The following is a 27,671-nucleotide window of genomic DNA, read 5'->3' on the forward strand; positions in this document are numbered from 1 at the left end:
CCACAGAAAACATGGCTCCAAATAAGAATTTATCCTTTGGAATACTATTACGTTTTAAAGCTGCTTTCCTCTTCTACATGGCAATTGACAAATCAATCAGCACTTTGTAGACGCTGCCCCCATTTCCTAATCAGAGGGGTTAGGGGTGATGAGGCTGGCCAGGGATTAGGAGCCAGCAGTCGGACATCCCTTGAGGGGTCCCGATAGCAAGAGGTTGCAGGCTGGCCTGAGGGACACCCCGTTCCCCCCCCCACACACACACACACACACACACACACACGTGCACAAATTTCATGCAATGCACTGGGCGTCTAGTAAGGTTATATGCCATAACTTAATCTTCTACTTACAAACCATTCAAAAAAAACACTTAGAGGACATCACAACCCAAAGCACCATATGACATAGAAATGCTAAAGAGCAGCACGGCATAAGCAACTTTTAGAGGTTACAGAGGAAATTGCGGTCTGTGATGACTTGGGTGAATACAGGGCAGGGCAAGGATGGAGTGCATTTGGATTGAAACACCATGGGGAAAAAAATAATCTAAATATCACTACTAGTTCCACAGGATCTCCCACTTACCTTTTCCACGTCTGTCAAGTCTCCTGCACGGATGAATCAGAAACAAAGCGAGAGCATGCTAACAGAAGCAGGGGCGCTATGGTGACATCAAAGAGGGGCTCCCTGAGGGCACTCTCCCGGTAACACCCTGCCCCCTGTGCGGAGGAGGGGGTCACAAACAGGCAGACTCTCCTGCTGCTGCCCGCAGAGTCCCCTTCCAGCTCTAGCTCTGCGTCCCCTAACCAGCCCCTGGATGACTGTTTTATTCTAACCAATCAACACGGAATACTTGTCCCTACAGCCTGGGGCAGGTGCTGGCTTTAACTTTCTCCTATTCTAGGTGGGAGTTCTAGAATTTTTTTTTTTTTTTTTAATCCATTCCCTTTGGGCTTCAGTTCAACGCCACCTTCCCTCCGGAGCCAGCCGGTGTTATCCATCACCCTCCCTTTGATCTCCCGGGAATCCGGGACTCACACTCACTCCAAACTCCGCCCAGATTTCCCACGAAAGCAATCCACCTCAAAGATCCACCAGGCACGCCTGCACTTTCCCGTCCCCTCCGACCAGGGGGAAACCCTCACGATCTCCTGCCGAGAAACGAGTGCTCCGGCCAGGCCCGGTCCCGCTTTGGGAAGCGCGGGTCCCCTTGGCCGGCGAACTCACACAAAACCTGCTCCCCGGTCCCTGCTGAGTGCAGAGTGCACCCCGGTCACTGGCATTATTTCCAGCAAGTTCCCAGGTGCTGGGACCTCCCAGATACTTGGAGAACCCCCCTCTTTTAGGGTGATTGTAGCTCACGGATTGTAGCTCAGACACTGAAGGGACCAGCGGCTGGCATTGCCTCCTGGGGGCAGCCCTGAACTCGTGCCTTTCCCGGGAGCTCTGGGGTCCCCCCCTGCAGGTGCGGAGGGAAACAGGCGCCAGAATTGGGGTTCAGTAACATTCCGAAACGTCGGTGGTGACGCTGGAACGAGCTCAAGGCTGGTGAGTGAGACTAGAGGATGGGAAGGGTAAAAAGAAAAGTCCCACACCTTTTAAAAAAGACAGCCCTCCGCGCACGCATCTCTCGCGCTTGTCCTCTGGAAGGCGGTGCCCCGGGGTCCTGCCTCCGCCGCCCAGGGCGCCCTCCCCGCGGCGGCCCCCGGCGCCCCCAAACTCTGCCGACCGGCGCCCCCAAACTCTGCGGACCGGCCAGCCCCGCGGAAGCAGCGCCGGGCGGGGCTCCCCGGCAGCACCGGGAGGGCCGGGGGTGCAGAAGTGCTGGACTCCGAGCCGAACCGCAAGTGAATCCTCCCACCCGCGTCCCCGCGGCTTCAGTCCCACCGGGAGCCGCCCGCCAAGGTGCCCGGGGCTCCTCCCGCGGCCCCGGCGCGCACACGCCGCGCGGGGAGGAGGCAGCGGCCGCCAACAGGTGCGGGCCGCCCGGAGGTCCCGGGGCGCCGCCCGCTCCCCGCGGCGGGGGCGGGGGTGGGCGCCGGGGGCGCCGCGGGCCCGGCCTCACCTGGTTGAGCTCGTTCTCCGCCGCGATCCGCAGCTTCGGGTCGATGGTGCCCTTCAGCGCCTGGATGATCCGGTTGAGGTCCATCTCCCCCGGGGGACAGGCGGGGGCTCCGCGGCCCCCGGGCCCGTAGGCCGGACTGCAACTTTCGTCCCCCTGCGGACCCCTCTCGGCTGCCTCCCGCGTGACCCCGGCCCTACCTCACCCCCCGGCCCCCGCCCCCGCCGCCACCTGCAGCCACTTGCTGCGCCACTCCGACTCCGCGCCCCCGGTCCTCCCTGCCTACCCCCCGCAACTCGCTCTCCATTCACCCTTTTGCGACAGCCCGCGGGAGGCGGGAGGAGAGGAAGCGGCGCGCGCTTTACGGCGGCCTCCTCCCGGCGAGGCGAAGGGCGGCGCCCCCTGGCGGTCGGCGTGCGGCGGTGCGGCTCCGCCTCTCGGCCGCCGCCCGAATGGACTCGGCTCTCCCCGCTGCCCCGCCCGCTGCGCCGGGGAAGCCCCACCCTCCTCTCCCTCCCAGTTGGCGAGGTGTCTCTTTACAGCAGCTTCCAAATCAAGCTTATCTATGGCTGGACGGGCACTTTGGGCTCGTCCAAGAGAGCTGTTCGGGCTTCATCACCACGGAGTCTGTTCCCAGGGACCCTGTGATCAGCCCGCAGGAGGACAGGGTCCCCTCCATCTGTGGGAGCCTCCGTTCCTTCAGTCCCTGAACGTCTGTCTGTCTGTTCAACAGGTGGTTGAGCCAGAGGATTGAAATGTTCAGGTCCCACATGGTAACAACATGAATTTGATGCAGGTTACGGCTGAGGGAATTTGCCATCTGATGAAAGAGACAAGTGTAAACAGATAAAAATATATTAACTGTGGGAAATACAGAGATCAGAGAAATGAACTGCATGCCTCCTGAGTTTCTGGAAAATGTCCAGACCTTCTCAGAAAAGTAGAGAAAGGCACTGAAAAGTCATACTGTTCCAAGCATTATGGCCATCTCTGGTCCCACAATTTCATACAAATAGTAAGGAGATAGTTTTTCTTGAGGTTAACCAGAAAGGAGAGTTCTGATTATGTATTTATAGTGGACAAAATGCATCAGGGATATGGTCTTTCCAGGAGCAGATAATTGAGAGAGATGGGTTCAATTAACTGGGTTCAATTAGGCTATAATATATGTAGTGGACACAAAAGTGCCCAGGAAGTGTGTCTCTGATTGCTTTCAGTTATGCCCCTCTTTAGTCCATTCTCCACACTGCTGACAGAGTCATGTTACTTTTTTTTTTTTTAACATTGTATTGATTTTTAGATAGAGAAGAAGGGAGAGCGAGAAACAACGATGTGAGAGCTAAATATGGATAGGCTGCCTCCTACCAGCAATTGAACCACAACCTGGGCATCTGCCCTGACTGGAAATCGTACCAGCAACCTTTCCATGGACAGGATAATGCCCAACCAACTGAGCCTCGCCAGCCAGGGCCAGAGTCATGCCTCAAAAAGGTTAATAATGTCATGTCCCCTCCTTGATGATTTTTCATCAATTTCAAGATATAAACATACATACTGCTTGGCACTCCAGGAGTTTAGAAAACAGCGCCTTTCATCTCCACACTATTTCTTTAGCCCACTCTCTTGGACCTCATGTTAATTAGTCTAAAACTCCTTAACCTCTAGTCCTAGCCGGTTTTCTCAGATATTACCACTAGAGCAAATGGAATAAAGGGTACACAGGATCCATCTGTATTATTTCTTATAACTACACTAGGAGCCCAGAGCGCAATTCAAAATCACACAGACCTGCCCACCCTCCCTCACTGGTCCGGCCCTGCCTTCCTCTCCAGCCCTGAAGCGACCGTGGCCGCTGCTGATCAGGCCCTCCCCCAGCACATGCCCTGCCCCCAGCACTGCACGCACAACCTCCTCCTCTCTGGTCAACCCCCTACGGCATCCCGGTTAATTAGCACATTTCTCTGTTACATATATATATAGACGAGAATCTACCATTATCTCAAAATAAAAATTTTAACTACCAAACTATATAATTTAAAAGAGAGTTTCCTGGCCGTCATGGGGTTGGGCATCAACCTATAAACCCGGGGGTCACAATCAAGGGCACATGCCCGGGTTGCAAGCTCAATCCCCAATGTGGGGCATGCAGGAGGTAGCCAGTCAATGATTCTCTCTCATCACTCATGTTTCTCTCTCTCTCCCTTCCTTCTGAAATCATTTTTTTAAAAAAATTTTAAAAGAGAGTTGACGCTCCCATGAAAACATCATAGGCTTTTAGACTCAGTGAACTTACTAAAAAACAATGCTGTCAAATTATTGTCCAAGACAACAGGAAAAAAGCATCTGATTCTGCTCTCAGATTTCCTTGCAAGTGTTTTAAAATAGTTTTCCCTAAACTATAACTTATGTTTAGCTTATTTTTGGCCCATTGATTATGAATTCCCTTTTCTCTCTTTTTTTTTAAATCAATCTTTATTGTTCATATTATTACAAAGGTTCCTCATTTCTTCCCCCCTCCACCAGGTTCCCACCCCACCCTCCGCCTCCTTTCCATCCCCCATTGTCCTCATCCATAGGTGCACAGTTTATGTTCAGTCTCTTCCTCCCTCCCTTCCCCCGATAGTAAATCCCTTTTCAGATAGTAAATCAGTTACTTAGCATTTTCTCATATCAATAATACTTCCACATGCCCAATGATACACTTCACACAAAAGACATTTCCAAATAGGTCAACCAGCCTCATCCAGGCCCCACCCAAGGCACTCACAGATCAACACGCCAGCCCTATACTAACTCAACACATCCAGATCTAAGCCTTCATCACTTGATTCAGCAGACACTCAAGTTCCCACAAAAGTTTCCAGCCATGTCTGAGAGGCGGCCGTGGGGCAGGGGCAGGTGAGGAGCAAGCTGTTCTGGGCCTGGCTGCTCCGGGCCTGGCCTCTGTTGCTCTGGTTCATTCCACAACCAGCTGCTCCGGGTCTGGTCACTGCTGCTCCCGACCTAGCTGCTCTGGACGTGGCTGCTGTTGCTCCGGGCCTGGCCGCTCCCAGCCTGGCAGCTGCTGCTCCGGTAATTCCCTTTTCTCTTATTTCTTTGCATAACATGAAAGATGTCTATATGTATGATATCCTTACCTTGTTTACTGTAAGATAGAATTTGAGCCAGCTATGTTGTCTTGTATTACCATGGTTTGCATATGCCTTACCTTTCTGTGCCTGTTTCCTCATCTACTTCCAAGACCGATTCTGAAGATTAAATGGGATAAGCACATTGTTCATGGTACAATACAATATAATCAATGTATTCTAGTTAAAAGAAACCTTACTCGGCTTTGATGGAAGTGGCATAGTGAGACAGTCTCACACTATGCCTGGCGCATAATAAGCAATCAATAAGTACTGGTTGGATGAATAAGTGCAAGCATGTGAGAGAAATAAGGAGTCTAACACAGGATATCTACAGTGGAAATAAAGACAGACATCATACCTTTCACAGGTTGAGTAAATAGTAATTTGTGACTGACTAGGTATGCAAAGTAACAAAGGGAAGTCAAGATGGGTGCTGAAGTTTCAAGCTTTGATGGCCCATGGAAATCATTAGCCAGAGAAAATGGAAGTAGTATTATATTTTGAAGGGACAATGAATTTATCTGTGGAAATGTTGAACTAGAATTATTTGTGGTTCATGCAATTATCGATTTCCAGTGACCACTGAACAGCCACATCTGGCCCTCACAAAAGAGCTGGGTTGAGAAGGCAGGAAGCTCTGGCAGAGGGAGAAGGAAGAAAGGGCTGGAGTTAGAAAACCGTGAGTCACTTGTGCACACAGGTTAAGTGACACCACAGAAGTGGTGCCATTACCCGAGAAATACAGCACACAGTGAGAAGAACTGGCATGATTACAGCTCCACATGACAGAACGTGATTTTTTACTGCAAGCACTGCCACGGTGGCTTTTTGAGAGTTAACATTTTAGTCATCTCAATGGAACAGCACAGCTGGCCTCCCCATCAGTGGGCAGCAGCTGGTCTCTGTCCTGAGGCTTGAATCTAGTCCACATGGTAAAGGGAAAATGGGAGCAAATGCACAAAAATCCCTCCCTTTAGTTCAACAGTATGTCCTTTAGATCATGCTAAACTGTAAGCGAATGTCAAAAGGTTTGTGATTAGATACTTCTACTCAGAAAGCATCTATACTGGCAGAATTCTACCTCATAGCACCTGAAATATACGCAAGAGTGTAGACAGGTATCTTATGAGTGTAAGATCTTTAGTGTTTTGTTAGAAGTCAACAGTTTTCTCCTTTAAGACGTCACATGTAACCAAAAGCTCTGATTAAAATTTATGAATAGAATGAGATGGACCTCACAATTAAAGAAGGATTTTAAAGGAAACAAACAAACCAGTGCTAGGAAAGCTAAAATAATAGAGGGTTGGGAAGTTTCTGAACAGTAACTTCCTCACCAAGGGACTAAAATGTAGTGGTTGTGGGCAGGATAGAAGCTAAAAATAGGAGCATTAACTAGAACTAAAAAAGAAATACCTACTTTCCAATTAGTGTGTTTTGTCCCTTTCCATATGTTGTCTCCTCGTTTCCTCAGGCTTTCCACATTTCCCATTAGAAAGGGAGTCATCCTATCTCAACTTCAGGATCTATACTTTATGACAGACTCAGACCCCAGCCATAAGCTAACCTACCAGTTGGAGCATCTTCCCCCTGGTGGTCAGTGTGCATCATAGCTACTGGTCAAATGGTCACTTAGGCTTATATATATATAGACAATGCACAAAAGTCTATATACAATATATATATATAGACTGTGCACAAAGGCCCAGTGCACAAAATTCGGGCACTCGGGGGGTCCCTCAGCCCAGCCTGCACCCTCTCACAGTCCAGGAGCCTTTGGGCAGAGCAGGCCTAATCTGGAAGTCAGACATCCTTAGTGCTGCCACAGAGACAGGAGAGGGTCCTGCCACCACTGCTATACTTGCCAGCCATGAGCCTGGCTTCTGGCTTAGCAGTGCTCCCCCTATGGGATTGGGCTGAAACTGGTTCTCTGACATCCCCCAAGAGGTCCTGGATTGCAAGAGGGTCCTGGATTGCAAGAGGGTGCAGGCCAGGCTGAGGGACCCCACTGGTGCAGAGTCAGGGTGGTGGAGAGATGTGGGAGGTTGGCCAACCAGGGAGGGACTGCAAGAGGGCTCCATGGCATGTCTGGCCTGTCTCTCTAAGTCCTGATTGGCCAGACCCTATCAGCAAGCTAACCTACTGGTCAAAGTGTCTGCTGTGAAAAGCCACACTCCGTGTGCTTTAGGGTTTAGGACCTGGAAAAGGGCCATGGGCAAATGACAAGACTAGACAAGAAATATGAATTTGGAAATCACCAGGCAGAGAGTCCAACTCTAGGTGAAGGACTTCACTGGTGCCCAGGCCCTGTCTACCTTTTATTCAATTTTAGATACACATATTGCCCTTAGTTAGGCAGGCAATTGTGGTAGCAGACAGACTATATTAAAGGTCAGTAAATATTAGTAAAGATTTATTTTGAGATTATTTGATCAAGAAATTGCTTGAGCCACCATTGTCTCGACTAAACAAGTGGTGTATAGCTTTGGCCCTTAACAGAGCTCAAGGTTCACCAGCATTCCAGGCTCCTTGTTTACACTTTTCTGATAGTGAGGACAATGGGTAGCTTCCTACATCTCCCCCTTTTCATTTCCTTAATAAATCTTGAAAAGTGAATGCTGCCTGAAGGGTTTGAGTCCTTTCAAGACCCTTCATTCCGCATCTGCAGACAAGAAATAAATATTTATGAGCTCATAAATAACCTTATTCAAGAGTTACCAATGATAAAAACTAAAAATTAAACATTTTACCTCTCAACCAAATGTTTAATCAAATAAGAACACCGAGGGTGCATGTAACTTTTTTTTTTATTATTGAGGCACAACAAGGCATTATAACTTGCCTGAACTTGAGGCAGTCCGTTTAGTAAGCTGAACTTTAATACAGTTAAGGGTTAAGTGCAAACAAGATACATTCACAGCTTTGTCTAGCAAGGCTACATCACAATTTATAAAGTGCCAGATGAGTGCTAATTGTCATTCAGCTTGAAAGTTTCCACTTTGGGGAGGAAAACAAAAACAAGGGCCTCCCCCTTCCTCTAGGAATGAAAACAGTTCCCTACACCCATTAGCCACAAGGTCAAGGACTACCTCTCCTTTAATCCCCACTAATACAGAACACCCTTCTTTCGTTGTCAACTGTGCAAGGACTTTCTCAATCTTGATAGAGAAGGTAGCCGGAAAACGTAGAGTATTTCCAGCTACTTCCATAAATGGCTCCCCGGTGCAAACGCAGCCATATCTGGTCTCCCTGGAAGAGCTGGAGAATGGCGTGGTTGCTGGCCGTCTCGTGGTCCGGGGCGCCGTCGTTGGCGTAGGCGGACACCAGGACCTCCTCGTTCTTCATGAGGTTCACGTACAGGGGCACGTTCACGGCCAGCTTCAGCATGTGGAAGATGAACACGTACGTGCCGTTCACCGGGCAGGTGAACCTGCCCAGCTGGAGATCGAACGTCTCCCCCAGGTTGTTCAGAAGGAGATCGAACACGATCGGCTGGTCTAAGGTCCCCGGGGCGAGGTTGGAGGTCCTGGCCGCGGAGAAGGCCACGCGCATCTGCTGCGGCAGCGGGTAGACGTGCACCGGCAGGATGGTGGCCGCGGGGCTGGGCGCGGGCACGGGCACGGGCACGGGCACCTCCACGGGGGTCAGGCTGCGCGAGTCCCCTTGTCCAGAGTCGCCGCTGTGAAAGGTCTCGCTGTCTCTCTCTGGGCTGCTCATCTGAGAGGAATCGCTCCACCCTGCTGTTGGATGAGCGACAGTGAGTTTTCTCATAAGGAAGCAGTTTAGCTTTGAACGCAATGGTTAACATTAGTCGGCTACTGAAACACAGAGATGGACACATTTTATAGTAAACTCCAAAACCATAAGAGCAATGAAGGATAGCTACAGTATGCTTTTCAAGGTTTTTCCTGTACTAGGCTTTTATACCACTGAGATTTTAAAAATAATAATAATAAGGCTCCCAAAAGCTTGGGTAATTTACCTAGTTAAGATTATTAGCAGCTGCTGAAACCGGTTTGGCTCAATGGATAGAGCATCGGCCTGCGAACTGAAGGGTCCCAGGTTCGATTCCAGTCAAGGGCATGTACCTTGGTTGCAGGCACATCCCCAGTGAGGGGTGCGCAAGAGGCAGCTAATGGATGATTCTCTCTCATTGATGTTTCTAACTCTCTATCCCTCTCTCCTCCTCTCTGTAAAAATTGAATAAAATATATTTTTTTTTAAAAAAAGACTATTAGCAAAGTTTAAAACCTAGGTTTGAACATTCTCTTTGCTTCTTTATCTTTCATAATTCTCACTGTTCTAAATTCCTCAGGGATAAACCTACTCAAAGTTCCTGAGATAGAAACACTCAAGAAAACTGAGATTGCAGAAGAGAACCAATTTTTAGAACCACCCAGGGGTCGGCAACCTTTAAGACATAAAGAGCCACTTGGACCTGTTTTCAAAGGGAAAAAAAACCTGGGAGGCGCAAAACCATTGCGACATTTAAAACAAATATAACACTGCATATATTGTTTCTTACCTTAATGCTATATACCGGATCGTGCAGAAAAAGGATTTTTTCACTTAACAAAAAGAGCCGCATGCGGCTCCGGAGCCGCAGGTTGCCGACACCTGCTGACTAGCCATTGGAGGATAGTTTGGTATGGTACCATGATGAATGCTTATTCTTTATTTGCAAGTTAATGTGGTATTGTGAAATGTTTTAAACACTGCTCACGTGAAAGGCAAAGGCAATGCAAATACTGGCTACTTTCTTTACAAAACAAAAAAACTGTTTTCCTGTGACAAAGCCAGTTAATCTTTAGTAACTCTTGATTTTCTCAGTTACACTAAATCTTTAAATAATACTGTCCACATTTTTTTTAAAGTATCACAAATTTCCGCTTTTGTTTCAAGTCTTAATTGTGTGTCTTAATTTTAGGTTGCTTATCTTCTATCTTTACTCCTATCTATCAATGCAGTGGAACTAGAGTATTTGCAAGTGCCCATTATTTCAAGAACCATCTTCCTGAATCATTCCATGAAACAATTTGAAGTCGGCAGTGTGAATACACAGGATGGGGCATAAGTCAAGTTTACAGTTGTTTGTATGGAAAATGATATGGTAAAATACCAGGAAAAAATCTGTGTTTCGCATACTCACAACTGTAAACCTGCTTTTGCTCCACCCTGAATATCTAAGGTTAAATTATGCTCTGGTCTCAAGAAAACTGAAACACACACACGCTTACACTTTTAATTAAATTGAAAACTGATTTCCACAGCCTTTCTTAATAGTCTAATATCTCTCTCAGATCTCCAGTACCACGACATAAGCAAACTGAAAACCACGAGATTAATGCTGAGAACAGTGTATTTGGGGAGAACATGATGGATGATGAGGTAGTTAGGGCAAATAAACTACTCAGTTCATTATCCTTACCTCTTGAATTTGCCCGAGGACCACCAGATGTCCCTCCACGCTTGTAACACTGCTGGAAATTTTCCTAAAATGGCATCAAAAATGTAAGACAATGATTAGTTATTACCCAGGATGACTGGCTGGTCATTCTCTAAGATTAAAGTCCTCTTAGCCCTTTATCTGGCCTTCTCCAGCAACCGAAGAGGCTCAGATGTCTCCAAACACACAAAAATAAATTAATTAATAAATAAAAATGGCAACAGAAGAAATACTTGCTTCATCTGTTAATGAACCTGATCAATTGGATAAGTTATTACTTTTAAAATATATATATTTATTTGAGGGGAGGAGGGAGGAAAGAGAGAAGCATCGATTTATTGTTTCTCTTACTTATGTATGCATTCACTGGTTGATTCTTATATGTGCCCCGATCAGAGATCAAACCCACAACCTTGGCATATTGGGATAACACTCTAACCAACTGAGCTACCCAGTCAGGACCTACAGTGAGTGGCCAGATTATTATGATCTCTGAACGCATAATAATCTGGCCGAGAGAGAGAGAGAGAGAGAGAGAGAGAGAGAGAGAGAGAGAGAGAGAGAGAGAGAGTGTGTTAGAGGCCCAGTGCATGAATTCGTGCATAGTGCATGAATTCGTGCATGCGGGGGGGCCAGCCAGCATGGTCAGGGGGAAGGGACATGGGCAGTTGGCCAGCCTGCCTGCTGGTTGAACTCCTGGTGGAGGAAACAATTTGCATATTAGCCTTTTATTATACAGGATATACACTGAGTGGCCATATTATTATGCATTCAGAGATCATAATAATCTGGCAACTCAATGTATTGTAGATAGGTTAATACTTGCAAAAACTATAAAACATATAGCCGAAACCGGTTTGGCTCAGTGGTAGGGCGTCGGTCTGCGGACTGAAGGGTCCCGGGTTCGATTCCTGTCAAGGGCATGTACCTTGATTGCGGGCATATCCCGGTAGGGGGTGTGCAAGAGGCAGCTGGTCAATGTTTCTCTCTCATCGACGTTTCTAGCTCTCTATCTCTCTCTCTTCCTCTCTGTAAAAAATCAATAAAATATATATATTTAAAAACAAAAAAACTATAAAGCATCTAGAGAATGCTATTTAAAAGGTACAAGGTGGGAAAATTTTAAAAATATGGCATGGTCTGCCCTGGCTGGTGTGGCTCAGTTGGTTGGGCATTGTCCTGTACACCAAAAGGTTACTGGTTGAAGCCCTGGTCAGGGCACATGCCCAGGTGGCAGGCTCCATCCCTGGCTGGGAGCAATGCAGGGGTATCCAATTGATGCTTTGTTCTCACATCAATGTTTTTCTTTCTCTCTCTCTCCCTTCCTCTCTAAAAAAAACCTTTATTTAAAAAAATATATGGCACAATCCTCTCTCATCTGAAGAAGAAGAAGAAGAAGAAGAAGAAGAAGAAGAAGAAGAAATAACACAGATATTTAAATCTTGCTCTATTTATAAACCAAACTGTAAAGGTATTTACAAGGTATGTTAGGGCTTTGTTTTGTCTTGACAGGCGATTAATACGAATTATATTGTATAAGTGTATTAGTCCCTGGAAATGTAATCTATTATCTTCAAGAAAAAAATGTTCAAGAGGCAACATTTCAAACTACCTCCCAAGTATGATAAAAGTCTGCATCCATACAACCCATAAAAAGAATACTTATGCTCTACCCAGTTTAGCTCTGTGGCTGAGCATCCTATGAACTAAGAGATCATTGTTCGATTCCCAGTCAGGACACATGCCCAGGTTGCGGGCTCAATCCCAGCCAATCAATGATTCTCTCTCATCATTGATATTTCTATCTCTCTATATATTTCTCTCTCTCCCTTCCTCTCAGAAATCATTTTTTTTTAAGATTTTGCTATATTTGATATCTAGAAAAGTTAAATTTAAGGCCATGTAGTAAAGTTAAAATCATGGGCTTCAGAGCTAAGAAATTTGCATAACTAAGGTTCTACTGTTTACTTGCTGAGTGACCTTAGATGAGTTATTTAACTTGTTTCTGAATTTCCGTTTCTCTTATAGGGTGGAAGAGTAAATGAGTTAATACAAACAACATGATTAATACAATCCTTCAAACGTTCTAAGTTGACATTTATGGGTTATTAGGAAAGCTTCCAACTTAACTCTTCACAGAACTTACAAGTTAAAACTAAGAGTGCCTTATACAAGTGTGTGTGTGTGTGTGTGTGTGTGTGTGTGTATATATATATATATATATATATATATATGACTGCACTATAATTTAATCACCAGCTTAGCATCAACAACTGTACTACTATTCAACTATGACAACTATTCTTACCCTTTGGGAATAAGGTGTTCCAGGATACTCTCTAGCTTGGAATTGTAGCTGGCTATAATTTCCATTGGAAACTGAAGGAGGTCCTCTATAAGTATCAAAACCTAGTAAATAAACAACTTGCATAAAATTATGAGCAAAACTTACACTAAACTTTTAAGTAGTCTAACTGTATACCATTTTAAAAGTAAAGCTGATCCTATAATGCCAACATTCAATTTATGCCTTCGTTAAGCAAGCTCTATTAATATTGCTTTCCACAATAAGACACACATTTATAAAACATTGCTGACTTCTAATAAGCCAACTGCAGACATTTACTATTGCTAGAATGCGGGGGGAGGGGTGGGGGAGGAAATAGTGGTAAGATAAGTAGGTAGTTAAAGCTTCTGTGTAGAGTACTTTGCTAATACCAACCATGACTGGAATACTTGGAACTACATTTACAACTAAAAAGAATATCACTTTTACAGTCCCAAAGTTTATGTTTTATCTGTGGCATACTCTGATACACAAATCACTAGAAAAATCAAATTAATTAACAAAAGAAAAAAATTTTCAAGTATAAAAATCAAAATTCATTCCTGGGGAGGAAAAATATGCTCAACCTGTACATAACAGGATGAATCTGCCTTTCATACAAAAAGTTCTCTGTTACAGAGACTAGGGATGTTAAATACCGTATTTTGCAGAAATAGGAACTTATTTACTAGCACCACATTATAAATAACAACTACAAAAAGAAACAGGTAAAATAAAAAATAGTTTGAGTCAAGTAAAAACATAAGACAAAATAATTCAGCATAATTCAATGTTATCCAGAGTATACCTTTATAACCTCCTGGGGACCGATACGTATTGGTTAGTAATCTCCCACTGCGAGTGCATCCTCTAACAGATCCCCGGCTGTTGACGAACGGTTGGGAGGGCCTGGGAAACACATTCGTCTGTGCTGGGTAAAAGGCAAGGCTACCATTGCTTACTTGAATAGTTCCATCAGGATAACTTGCTGCTTAAAGAAACAGTTTTAAAGTCCAAGAGTTAAACTGTAATAAGGATTCAATATTCTTTATACTAAAAAGTCACTATATATCAAAACCTTTAATACAATGTTCTCCCTTTAAAAAAAAAAAAAAACGCAGGTGAATCCCGGTGCCCCCTCCAAAAAAATAAAAAGAAATAAATAAATAATGCAGTGGCTATGTGTGAGTAAAATCTCTCTATATATACAGGATGAGGCAAAGGCAGGTGTACAGTTGTTCATATGGAAAATATAATAATAAATAATAATACAAGAATAAACTCTGTGTTTCATGTACTCACAACTGTAAACCTACTTTTGCCCCACTATATATATATATATATATTATATATATTATATATATATATATATACATTTATATATTTATATATAAATATATTTATATTTTTATATTTTTATATTTGTTTATTTTTATATATTTATATATATGTATATATAAAGCTAAGCAACCATCCGACCATCCAACTGGTAGCTGTGATGTGCAATGACCATCAGGGGGCAGACACTCCAATCAGTAGCTATGACGTGCAGCTGAGCTGCAGTGACTTGGCAGTGGTGGTTCTTGGGAGACACACCCTGGAACCAGAAAGGAGGGAGCTGTAGTCTGGGTACATTACCCAAGGACTGCACTCTCACAATCAGGGACCCCTACGAGGATGTCAGAGAGCCAGTTTTGGCCTGATCCTCGCAGGCCAGGCCAAGGGACCCCACTTGCCAGAGGGACCCTGCTCACTCTATAGATGCCCTTCATGCTGCAGCACAGCCCCAGGTGCAGCTGAATGGGAGGGACCAGGGAGAGACTGTGGGAGGTTGGCTCCAGGGCATGTCTGGCCCATCTAGCCCAGTCCCGCCTTTCCGGCCACCTTCTAATTAATTTCCTTTCAAAGTGCGCGAATCTGTGCACCAGGGCGCCAGTATTTAAGTAGAACAGTATTCAACCTTAGAAAGGAAGGAAATTCTGGCACATGCTACAACATGGAAGAACCTTGACATTATGCTGAGTGAAATAGGCCAATCACAAAAAAGAAAAGTACTGTGATAGCACTTACATAAGGTAAGTACCCAGAATAGTCAAATTCATACAACAGAATAGAATGGTGGTTACCAGCATTTGGAAGGAAAGGGGAATGATGAGTTAGTGTTAAATGAGTACAGAGTTTCAGAAAGTTCCAGATATGAAGGATGGTAACGGCTGCAAAACAATATTAATGTACTTAATGCCACAGAACTCAATACATAAAAATGGTTAAAATGATAAATGTTATGTTATATATGTATTTTACCACCATTAAGGGGGGGGGGGGGGGAAGCTAACTATTCCAGATATCAGGGAGTAAAAGAAAATGAATGTTTATCACCATTGTAACTGAGAAGGCATATGACAAAAATATCCTCTCAGTAAATTACCTGCCCTGTGTTTTCACAGTACAGGTGAGAACAGAATGAGGTCATTTGTGGCTAGTCCATTACCTCTGTGACCAGGTCCAAAAAAACCACAGTTCATCTGCTCAGGTTTAAGTTTTAGAAGACTCAGTAGGGGTCTGAAATACCAACACTAAAAATTTATAAGTACTTCTTAAAATAGGAAATAACTACAAAGTTGCTTATTCGTTCATTATTTACAATAACATGAAAGATCAAAATTATCTCTCATCTCTAAGCAAACAGTAGAATAAGCATCCTAAGTCATATTGTCAGATTAACCAGTGCTTTTATTATAAGACAAAAGGATAGAGAAAGGGCCAAACAGCCATCTGTCTGGGCTAAAAGAGTTAATAGAATGGCTTCAAACCCTTCATCAAACTGGATAATGCCCTATCTACCTCAACTACTGTCTATGGCAATCAAAGCAATCAGATTTAAAAATATGAGCCTCTATATTCAACTAAGTCAACTATCTAATTTCCACTTCTACAAAAGTTAAAATGGTGAACAGAGGAAAAAGCATCAAATATTTGTCAACACTTGAACATGTAAAGACATAATGCTTACTACTCGGGAAAGAACCACTTAAGTATCACTACAGAGCTGCTTTCCAGTTAGCTGTCATCAAAGTCTTCAAATACTCATGCACCACGGTCTTACCAGTCTCTTGAGAAAGAACAGTTTGTTCCACGTGGATGGCTGGCAGTTGGCACTGGAATGGTGTCTGTGTACTTGCCGTAGTAAAACTTTGATTGTAGCCAGGTGAATAGGGGGGTTCTTTTATTTCTTGTTCTTTCCGTGGAGGCAGAGGTGCGTTAACATTAAATACCTTAAAAGACAAGGGGTAGGCTGAGTCATTTGTGAAGTTTCATTAAAAATAATTAAGGGTGGCATCCAGCAAAACACTGCAACATTCAAAAGCTTCTAATTAATGGCAAAGGACTTGAATAAACATTTCTCTAAAGAAAAGTCATGACCAATAAGCACAAAAAATGCTCAACATCATTAGTTATTAGGGAAATAGAAATCAAAATTACACTGAGACACTACTTCATTATACCCATTAGGATGGCTATTGTTTTTAAAAAATAGAAAATCCAAGTGTTAGCAAGGTTGTGGTCAAGTTTAAAATCCTTGTGTGTTGCTGAGACCAGTTTGGCTCAATGGATAGAGCGTCAGCTTGGGGACTGAAGGGTCCCGAGTTCGATTCCAGTCAAGGGCATGTACCTTGGTTGCGGGCACATCCCCAGTGGGGGTTGTGCAAGAGGCAGCTGATGACTCTCTCTCGACGTTTTTAACTCTCTACCTCTCTCCCTTCCTCTCTGTACAAAATCAATAAAATATATTTTAAAAAATTAAAATTAAAAAAAATAAAATAAAATAAAAATAAAATCCTTGTGTGTTGCTAATAGGAATGTAAAATGGGGCAGCCACTGTAGAAAGCAGTATGGTGGTCCTTCAAAAAGCTAAACATAGAATTATCATGTCATCCAATAATTCTACTTCTAGACATATACCCAAAAGAATGGAAAGCAGAGGTTCAAGTAGATATTTGTATACCAATGTTCATAGTACCGTTATTTATAACTAGAGGCCCAGGGCATGAATTCATGCACCAGTGGGATCCCTCGGCCTGCCTGCAGGATGGGGCTGAAACAAGCTCTCTGATATCCCCAAGGTGCCCCAGATTGTGAGAGGACACAGGCCAGGCTGAGGGACCCCATTCGTGCATGATTGGGGCCAGGAAGTGACATGGGAGGTTGGCTAGCTGGAGAGGGACCTCAGGAGGGCTCCAGGGTGTGTTCGGCCTCCAGTCCCGATCAGCCGGACCCCAGCAGCAAACTAACCTACTGGTCGGAGTGTCTGCCCCCTGGTGGTCAGTGCACATCATAGCAGCTGGTCAACCAGTTGACTGTCTGCCCCCTGGTGGTCAATGCATGCCATAGCGAGCCTTTGAGTGGCCTTAGCATATCATTAGCATATTATGCTTTGATTGGTTGAACGGACAACAAGACAACTGGACACTTAGCATATTAGGCTTTTATTATATAGGAAGGATAGCCAAAAGGTGGGAACAACCCGAGTGTCCATCAACAGATGAACTGGTAAACAAAATGTGGTATATACAAACAGTGGAATATTATTTAGCCATAAAAATGAATGAAATTCTGATCCATGCTATAACATGGATGAACCTTGAAAACATTATGCTAAGTGAAACAAACAAAATACAAAGGACAAATATTGGGATTCCACTTATATGAGGTGCCTACAATAGGTAAATTCATAGAGATAGAAAGTAGACTAGAGGTGACCAGGGGCTTGGAAGAGGGAGAAATAAAGCATTACTGAGTCTGTTTGGATGATGAAAAAATTCTAGAATTAGACAGTGATGATGGTTGTACAATATGATGGATGTACTTAATGCCATTAAAGTATATACTTAAAAATGGTTAAAACAGTAAATTTTATGTCATGCATATTTTACCATAGTAAAAACAAAAACTTCTATTTGATTGCTGACAGAATTTAAACCCAAGTACAAAAGTTAATCTTCCTGCTACTATGTAATACTCACCGAGAATGAAAGCTATATAGGGGAAAGTGCTACTCTTTCAAAAACTATAAAGATGGCTGAAATTGGTTTGGCTCAGTGGATAGAGTGTCAGCCTGCGGACTGAAAGGTCCCAGGTTTGATTCCAGTCAAGGGCATGTACCTTGGTTGTGGGCACATTCCCAGTAAGAAGTGTGCAGGAGGCAGCTGATTGATGTTTCTCTCTTATTGATGTTTCTAACTATCTCTCTCCCTTCCTCTCTGTAAAAAAAATCAATAAAATATATATATTTTTTAAAAACTAGACAGATGAATGAAAAAAAAATGCCATGTACTGAATTTCTATCATGTGGCAAGCCATGACCTATCCAGACTCTGATCACTGTCTTTAAAATAGCACTTCTATTACTTTCTAGCCTCCTTATCCTGCTCCATTTTTCCACACAACACATAGCACCTGATGCATTCTATATATTTTTTTTCTCTCCAGCGTCCACCTTCTGAAAAAAAACAAAACGAAGTGTTAAGATTCTTGACCACAAAGACCTGTCTCTTTTTCATTGTTATAACCCCAGAAACTGGCTCCATAAAATACCTGTTTTTTAATGAATGAGTGAATGAATGAACAAATAAATACCAATTTGTACCAGATAGAATTCAACAGGTGGAGAAAACAGATTGGCATGAGCAAAAAGGTATTGTGGCAAGAATGTACAAGGCAAGCACAGGGACTAGTCTGACATGTTATACCAGACTTCGGAAGTTACTGAGTGTCGGACAAAGGACTTTCCACTTCATTCTGTAATGAACCACTGTTTGCTTCTAATTAGGAATAGGAAAAAGTTTGTAAAACCAATGTGGCAATTCTATGCAAGATGGGCTGACAGGGAAAGAGGGAAAGCAAAGAAACTAAGCTGTTCTGGGTGGCCATACAGGAAGTAATTATATCAGTGAATTCAGGTCTCTCACCACTGTCACTCAAAGTACCTGGAATGGAACATTAAGCATTATCAGGATAGGTTCTTATTACCTAAGACTTTTTGTGTGTGTGTTTTTGTGGGTTTTTGTTTTTTTTCTAAAACTGTTTTATACTCCTCTATGTTTAAAGAACATAGAAACCTAGTTGTAATAGTACTATAAAAATTTTTAGAATACAATTTGTGATCCAAAATACCACACATATCTGAATAATTCTCTAAAAACTTACACATGGGATCAAAATTAAATCAAATGAAAGTTTCAACAATGAGAGAACAACCAGGTATGTGTCCTCTGTGTCTTGTTTTGATGCAATGGAATATCACTAGTGTGATATTAAAAATGGTTAGTATCGGCCTGGCCAGTGTAGCTCAGTGGCTGAGCATCCATCCATGAACAGGAGGTCATGGTTCAATTCCCAGTCAGGGCAATGACCAGAGTGTGGGTTCCATCCCTAGGAAAAGACATGCAAGAGACAGCCAATCAATGTTTCTTTCTCATCATTGATGTTTCTGTCTCTCTCTCCCTCTCCCTTCCTCCCTCTGAAATCAATAAAAACATTTTAAATAAAAATAAAAATATATTTTTAAAAAAGAAATGGTTAGTATTATTCAGATGTTCATACAAAATTATGTTTCTCACACAGTTCATTTGTTTTCGAGGGGTCCTCAGCTTTGCCTGCTACTAATTTTCACACGGGGCAATGCTCCGATAAAACACGCATCAAAGTTCTCAAGGTTTTCCTTTACCAACACAAACAATATTCCCACCAGACAAATGTGAATTCTACCAGCCCGAATAAGAGTAACCCAATGGCAGATTTATTCACGTGGTAACCAATAACAGATGTAAGAGAAACAATGGCTTTTTAACAGGAATAATGAATTGCAGTCATCGTTCACGGTTCATACTCACTGTCTGCATGGCTTGGAAGGGCGCTGTGCCAATGGTTACTGAACCACTACTTGCTGGAGGTGACGGGAAGTCCTGGTCAGGGCCCTTTGACCTGGGAGGGTTTGGCGAAGCCAGTGAAGATGGCTGTTTGCTTGGGGAATCTGCTGCCTGGGGAGGATAAATGCAGCAGCAGCCAGTCACCTACCCTATAGCAAGCAGTTCACATCCCCTAAACCCAGACGAGCTAAGTCAGCAAGTTCTACAGGATGACAACTGGACACAGGAATGCAAAAGAATAGCTTCTGCTTACAATTTCAAACCTCATCTGCTGAGGGTGCACACTAGCGTCTGCTTTACCCAGCTTGCTGACGAAGCGAAAGAGTCTCACCAATAATCAGTCTAACAGATGAGGGCTGAGCATTTCAGGAGTATCTAGTCCTTTTCAAGCCCTGAAATGGTATTTTCCATTAAGTTAAATGATATCAAATTCATACAGTAGAATTAGGCTTTAGGAAACCTTGAGTTACTTCCTGAGTTAGTGTTAACATTTTCCTGTTTGAAAATCTTTAGTGGACTTCTGAGTCAGCTGCCTAACAGAATCAAGCTTGAACTAATTTAAAATAATTCTTATCTAAGGGAAGGCTTAAAAAATTACCAAAATTCAATCCCAATGAGGTTAAGAAGAAAGCTATGACTCGCTTGGTAACAAATACTTTCTCTTCTTAAAATGAGGAAGCAAGTAATTTCAATTTAGACCAAGTCAGTATCATAAAAACTAAAGTTCATCTATATTTTCTTATATTCTGTAAAAAATATAAATTCTTATATAATAGTAAAAAAAAACAAAAACACATACACAGTGAAATCTAAGAGTTGATATATTAATACCAAAAAAAAAAACACAAAATCATCCTATCTTGCTATATCTATTTTTAAGGACTTACTGAAACTATTAGCAAAAAAAAAAAAAAAAAAAAAAAAAAAAAAAAAAAAAAAAAAAAAATTACTTTAGAATTAAAAGCACAAATATTAAATACTTTTGACAAAATTAGGCAAAAAGAGAATGTAAACCATTCCAAATGAATAAATGCTAATAGCATCACTATAAAGTTATTGAGTGTTCATAGTTAAATGAATAAAAAGATTTTTCTTCTCAGAATTTATTCAATATAAATATGGCGAGGAAACGACCTAACCCAACCTAAAACTTTTCATCTTTTTTAACAGTAGCAATTTGGACAAATTTATTGCAACTAATAAAGCAAGACTCTAGTAAGCCTACTTTATAGCAAAGCCACAATAAAATTACCTGTGTACGTTTCAGGACCACAACATCTATAGAAAGCAGTACGGAAGTACAGTATAAATGTTACATATGATAGTTCAATGGGTCGTTTGTGTAATTCACAAAATAAGCTGGTTCTGCTATTCTCCAAGACAGAAAAGAAATCAAGACCATTAGTCTCTCATTACCTCAGGGGTCTCTGAAGGCATAAACTCTGTTTCAGATCCCGAAGAAGCCTGATCGGTAGTTACCAAGCAAGCACTTGAACTACTGGTAACTGGAGAAACAGCAGCCTGGGCACAGGAAGACATAAAACTTTATAAAAGGCACATTTTTTGTTCACATTATATTTCTTGGGCCTTGGGCTTTCTAATACGTTATTGTTATTGAGAGCTCATTAATGCTAAATACTTCACCCTCTCTAACATTTAATCCAACAGTAGGCTTTTAGTTTTGTTTGTTTACTATTTTTTTAGAGGTCACCCAAGACTTTAAACATGAATCCTTGATTAAAATTTCAATATGAATAAGTACTTTTCCCACTTCTTGGATAGTGTGAGGACTTTGAACACTACTACCCTCATTTTATTGACAATCAAGCAGAGGCAAAGAAAGATTAAGTCATTTACCCAAGATCACACAAAATTAAGTGGCAGAGCTGAGATTCAAACCCAAGCAGTCAGCTGCATTGCCTTTTCCAGACCTGGTCACCAAAGGACACATCTAATCCCATCTTCACTTATCAAGATTCTTGGCCCTGGAAACTTGGGGCTAGATTTTCACTCTGGCACTCAATAGCAACTCACTGGAAGATGAGCGCAGGGCGCATTTAACACTCTAGGCATAGCTCTGCCAGGGATCATAGTAACTATGTTTTTAATCTGAGTGCTCTCAGGGTCTTAAAGAGGTAGGTAGGAATATAAATAGAAAGGATACACTGTGTATAAATCACAATGGCATCAAAATTCTAACAAAAAATTAAAGCTAATAATACTTATAAAATAAAAATTAGGGAAAAAAAGCATAGTAGGAACTAAAACTGTGACAACTGTAACCAATAAAAAACTAATAGAGTGGCTAGGAATTCTATGGTACAACAGGTATTACAATAGATATACCAGAGAGAGACCCACAAGGTCTTAAGTATCCATGAACCCACTCCGTTTATCTAAATGCATTGATACAGTTCTTAGAAGCCCAAGCAATAAAATGGGTGAATTGGAAACTAATTAACGGTAATCAATATCAAACCAGTTATGGTTCAGTGGTCTTCTAGAAGGAGTCATCATGATATAACACTTCTTGGGAAGGAGATGGGGGCCAAGTTTACAAAAGGCCTTACGGGGGGGAAAATTTTTTTATACCCTTTACATTTTATATAACGAAATAAATAGGTACAATTTGGATCTGAACTATTATGAGACTGAAGAGTTTCTAAAACAGGGCCGCTCTTCTGGCCCTCTCCTAGAAACTGCCCTGAGTAAGTGGGACTGACTACAGTGGAGACATAACGAGGCTCTAGCCACAGAAAGATTCACAGATGCTAAGTGAAGGCAACTTAGGCCATTGAATAGTTAAGATTTAAAAAACTTGAATTTTAGTTAAAAGGTTCATTTAACAAAAAAGATAAGGAAACATTTTTGTATTACCAGTAGTATTTATTATATTTAGAAATGATGGCAATTCTCTTTCTTTTTTTTTAAATATATTTTATTGATTTTTTTACAGAGAGGAGGAGAGAGGGATAGAGAGCTAGAAACGTCGATGAGACAAAAACATTGACCAGCTGCCTCTTGCACACCCACTACAGGGGATGTGCCCGCAACCAATGTACGTGCCCTTGACCGGGACCTTTCAGTCCGCAGACCGACGCTCTGCCACTGAGCCAAACCGGTTTCAGCAAAATGATGGCAATTCTTAATTCCAAATTATTGATCTTTAAGTATACCAGCTGAAGGTTGTTTTAAGTATTGATGAGTAAACATAATGTTACAGACCAGAACCATTACACCAGGCAAGTGGCTTTCCCCCCAAAAAAGTAATTAGTTTGTCAATTGAACATAACCAGCTGAAGAGAAAAAATGGAGCTCGTTAGTTACAGCAGTGACGGGGGTGAGAGACCTTGCCCAACAAACACATTTTGAAAACAGCCATACCGTATTAAAATAAATATAAACCACTGTAATATTGTAAGCAAATGACATTATTTTCTCAGAAGTTTTTGAGAAGAAAGACAATTACTGACCCACCTGGTAAAAATATTTAACATACTGTCAAAGTAGCTACTATCAAGAAAATTGCCAATGAGGCTTTTAGAGGGATTCAAAGAAAATATCTTTAGATGATAATGACCAGAAAACTTGAGCTTACCATTGATGGAAATTCAATGTGGCATTTACAGACTTCAATGATCTGGTCCCTTAATATCTCTAAAGTGTGTTCTGTTAAAATTAGTTCCTCAGAATATTAACTATTTGGGGGAAGGAGCAATGGCTAACCAAGAATTTTTTAAAATCAGTTTCTTTCTTTAGACCCTTTACTCTGCTGATATATTAAGTTACTTAGGTAGCTCAGTAGCAAAGGAAACTTCCCAGACAAGGTACCTCTAGACTCTTCAGGTGTGCTCCTTCCTTACTAAGTCAACTAGCTTTCTCCATTATAATTTACTAGGAGCCCAGTGTGTGATTCAAAATTGCGCGGCACCCTAGAGTCACCGGTCCGGCCCTGCCTCCCTCTCCAGCCCTTGAAGCAGCCATGGCCACTGCTGATCAGGCCCTCCCCCAGCACAGGTGCTTGGAGGCCTCTGCGGCCCCACCCCCAATGCGACACACGCAACCTCCTCCTGTCCAGTTGACCTGTTATGGTTAATTAGCAAATTTTTCTTTTTTATAAATACATATAGATGTTCTCCCATGGTCATTAGGGAATCTTTTGAGAACTGGCTGGTTGTACGTAATCTAAAAATTAGACGTGTATATTAGAATCACTAAGTCTGCTCATTCTTGCCAAAGTAGAAGTTTTTTTCCCTGAATAGCAAAGAAGAGTAAATGAAAGATTAATTTGGAAAAATTACCTGTAATGACTCTTGAAGAAAATCATTTTGACTGGTTAGATTTTGTTCTGGAGTTGCTGCAGGGAGTGAAATCAACAGTAAACCACTGAGGAAGGAGAAAAGGTTATGCATATCAACTGTGTGGAAACTAAAGTTTATACTTCACCAAAAAAATAAAATTAAAACAAAACAGTAGCTGAAAAGACTAGGTCTCAAGTCCATCATGAGTGTTCTAGTAGAGCACTACAAAGAGTCAGGGAAAATGTAGAAGAGGATACAAAGAGTCAGAAAAAAATGTAGAGGAGGAGGATACTAGTTCTATCTATGATACATAATATTTCAAGGTTAAATGGGCAAAAGCAGCTTATCAAGGCCTCCAGAAGAACAGAAATACAACTTTTAAAATAAAGGGTAAGCCCAGACAGTATGGCTTAGTGTTTGAGTGTCGACCTGTGAACCAGGAGGTCACGGTTCGATTCCCTGTGGGTCAGTGCACATGCCCGGGTTGCAGGCTTGATCCCCAGTGTGGGGCATGCAGGATTCTCTCTCATCACTGATGTTTCCATCTCTCTCTCCCTCTCTTCCTCTCTGAAATAAATATATTTTTCAAAAAGAATGCTTATAAAAAATAAATAAAAATAACAGGCAGTAGTAATCTGAAAAGATAAAATCTGAGCCATCATGAATAGTAATTAATTTGTTCATGTAAGTTTCAAGTTTCAAAGTAAATCTTAGCTGGGTCATCTGTCTCTTTGTCCATGCATATTAATATACTTTTCACTTACCTGGTTTCAGTTTGGTTTTTCCTTGTTAACGTCCATCAGTTTTGTTAATTACTCTAGTTTTTCCTTATTTCAGCCAGGAATTGCTGTATAATCTTACTACAGCTGGCCTATGTCTTTGATTCCATCACCCTTCCCCTGAAATAAACTAGTGTAGAGCAAAAGGCCTAAAGTTGGAAGCATCAGGCCAGATTCAAATCGAGGCTCCATCATTAATTACTACATTACTCAGTATACCGATTATCACTGAGGCAACTTCACTCACAGTCAGGACCCAAGAGCCTCGATGCTAGATATATGCAGTTGAAAGGAGTCAAGCAAGTTCTAGAGAGAATTCACTCCAAGACAGAAAAAACAAACCTGCAAAAACAGCTACTGTGCATTTCCATTCACCCATCTGGAGACTTTCTCTAAAATGCAAATATCATTATGGGAATTTACCCATATATAACTGATAATATATGGATACTTAGAATAAATTAACACATGGACAGAGATTAACCCTTAAGATATCTAGAATAAAATTGCTGGTAAAAGAAATAAATGCTAGACCTACAGCTCCTTATTCCAAGTCTCAAGAATGATCACATACCTGCTGGGCTCCCTGGCGTAACAGAAGGCGGCTGTGAGGGTGAAATTGCACTTGAAGGTTTGTCACAATCCAGAACAGATTCCTAAAGCCAAGTTTTTAAATAATGAATAGAAACAAAGGTTATTCATTTAAGAGCTATTGCCATTAAATGATTCATGATGTTGTCCATAGCTTATTAGGCATATGAATCTAGCTAATAACGATCTCAAAAGACTTTCCAGAAGCAGAAATTAAGAGTTAAAATGAAAAACTAAAGTAATTGTCAAACTTTAAAACTGTGTCAAGTTTTAAAACTATTATACAATAGTAATTCTAAGGCCTGCCATGGGGAGAAAAAAAAAAACTCCTGACTTGAGGTCTTAAACAAAGGCATTAATCCTAGTAGCGACTGAACCCTCATTTTTATTATACCCAAACAATGAGAGGCTCTAATTATTTTGTCTCAACCACTGAACTAGCTCATGGCATTAAATGCTTTCATGATGAGAAGCCATTCTCTCCTGCCATCTGCCTATCTTGGGTCTCCAGGAAATGTTTCCAACACTGTGAATACTCAAGCTACACACCTGTAGTGATCATGTTAGTTCTTCAATTTATCTTTAGATACTATGAAGGATAAGCAATTCCCCCATTGTACAAATAAGTAGAGGGGCAGAAGCAAAATAACTTGCCATTGATTCTACAGCTGGTAAACTGGTAGAAATGGGGTTTAAACACAGACCTAATTTCAAGCGCAAGATCCTATTACTACACAAGACTATCTTATCTGTCTACTTCATCCCTCAGTAACATCACACTATTCTGAAATTCTGCAAGCATCTGTAGGACACAATTTAACACTTAACTATTGGCTTAACACATGTTCACAACCTTATACAACTGGAATCTAAACTCTTTAAAGCCAATGAATGTCTCATGATTTTCTCTACACAAGGGCTCTTGTCAGAATACCAAGCATAGAGTAGGTTTCTCACAATCTCAGTGCAAACTACTGGTGATCTATAGTTGTAAAAAGCACCGTAGGCTTTTTACATGTTTAATTCATTTTGTAACAACAAACAGAAATAGAAACTATTATCCTTATTCTTATTTATTTTTAATATACTTTATTGATTTCAGAGAGGAAGGGAGAGGGAGAGAGAAATAGAAACATCAACAATATGAGAGAATCATTGATTGGCTGCCTCTTACATGCCCCAAACCGGGGATCGAGCCCGCAACCCAGGCATGTGCCCTTGGCCGGAACTGAACCTAGGACCTTTCAGTCTGCAGGCTGTAACTCTATCCATTAAGCCAAACCAGCTAGAGCCATCCTTATTTTTAAACGAAACTGAGGCAGTAACTTGCCTAAACTCTCCAAGCTAGGAAGTGGCAGAGCCAGGATTCGTGTTCATTCCCGAACACCAGAATCTATGCTCTTAACAACTTGGTTATAATGCTGCGGGTCAGAAGTGAATTGCCCCATGAATATAATTTAAGATTCATTCAATAATGACTCATACTTGCATAAAGTTACAGGTTCCTTGAATTTGGGTCATCAGATCCTGCAGTTTTTCTTTCCTCAATACTGGATCCTTTGGAAGAGGAGAGGAAGAACCTACAGGCTGATGCATGGGCTTAGGCACCTACAAGACAAACCCATAAAGTATTAGGAGTAAAATTCAACTTCGATAACCTAATTTAGGAATCTTGGCCTGTCATTACATCTACATGAAATCAAAACACATAGCAATGCTCATTTATCATATTTATCTCAGGTAAAGAATTTCCACCTAAATGCATTTTCTAAATAATTTAATCAAACTTTAAATACCACCCCCTTCAGAATAACTTTAATGGAAATCTTTCTAAAACATCCTCTTCTTAAAGAGAAAGGCCCAAGGCCTGGCTGAGGTGGCTCAGTGGTTGAGCATCAACCTGTGTGCCAGGAGGGCACAATTTGATTCCGGTCAAGTCACATGCCTGGGTTTCTAGTTCTATCCCCAGTGTGGGGCGTGCAGGAGGTAGCCAATCAGTAATTCTCTCTCATTACTGATGTTTCTCTTTCTCTCTCCCTCTCCCTTCCTCTCTGAAATCAATAAAAATATAAAAATTAAAATAGAAGATCCAAAATAGCAGGGCTTGAT

The 27,671-nt window shown here is 41.9% G+C and overlaps 2 protein-coding genes across 14 annotated transcripts in view; both read right to left on the minus strand.

Annotated features, from left to right (window-relative positions):
- The window catches only part of IPO8 (importin 8), a 56,600-nt gene extending 54,239 nt beyond the window's left edge, over nucleotides 1-2,361 (minus strand). The window contains exon 1 of one of the 3 annotated variants that reach the window (XM_036456697.2): nucleotides 2,066-2,361. In XM_036456697.2, the coding sequence (XP_036312590.1) occupies nucleotides 2,066-2,149 (84 nt within the window). In that variant the 5' untranslated portion in view covers nucleotides 2,150-2,361. Of the gene's footprint in view, nucleotides 1-1,044; nucleotides 1,164-2,065 lie in introns of those variants that run through there. The other 2 variants (XM_036456702.2, XM_036456701.2) reach the window with 2 other exon arrangements.
- A 5,618-nt stretch (nucleotides 2,362-7,979) lies between these two features.
- CAPRIN2 (caprin family member 2) overlaps nucleotides 7,980-27,671 on the minus strand; it is a 40,999-nt gene continuing 21,307 nt past the window's right edge. Inside the window, exons 10-19 of one of the 11 annotated variants that reach the window (XM_045587886.1) lie at nucleotides 27,048-27,170; nucleotides 25,546-25,627; nucleotides 24,193-24,248; nucleotides 21,308-21,412; nucleotides 19,856-20,002; nucleotides 16,069-16,237; nucleotides 13,771-13,953; nucleotides 12,945-13,029; nucleotides 10,619-10,682; nucleotides 7,980-8,976 (exon numbers count right to left, since the gene is read on the minus strand). In XM_045587886.1, coding sequence (XP_045443842.1) covers nucleotides 8,344-8,976; nucleotides 10,619-10,682; nucleotides 12,945-13,029; nucleotides 13,771-13,953; nucleotides 16,069-16,237; nucleotides 19,856-20,002; nucleotides 21,308-21,412; nucleotides 24,193-24,248; nucleotides 25,546-25,627; nucleotides 27,048-27,170 — 1,647 coding nt within the window. In that variant the 3' untranslated portion in view covers nucleotides 7,980-8,343. Of the gene's footprint in view, nucleotides 8,977-10,618; nucleotides 10,683-12,944; nucleotides 13,046-13,770; nucleotides 13,954-16,068; nucleotides 16,238-19,855; nucleotides 20,003-21,307; nucleotides 21,413-24,192; nucleotides 24,249-25,545; nucleotides 25,628-27,047; nucleotides 27,171-27,671 lie in introns of all 11 variants that reach the window. The other 10 variants (XM_036456691.2, XM_045587883.1, XM_036456688.2 and 7 more) reach the window with 10 other exon arrangements.

The sequence above is a fragment of the Pipistrellus kuhlii genome, unplaced genomic scaffold (assembly GCF_014108245.1).
Source record: "Pipistrellus kuhlii isolate mPipKuh1 unplaced genomic scaffold, mPipKuh1.p scaffold_m20_p_3, whole genome shotgun sequence".
Classification (NCBI taxonomy): domain Eukaryota; kingdom Metazoa; phylum Chordata; class Mammalia; order Chiroptera; family Vespertilionidae; genus Pipistrellus; species Pipistrellus kuhlii.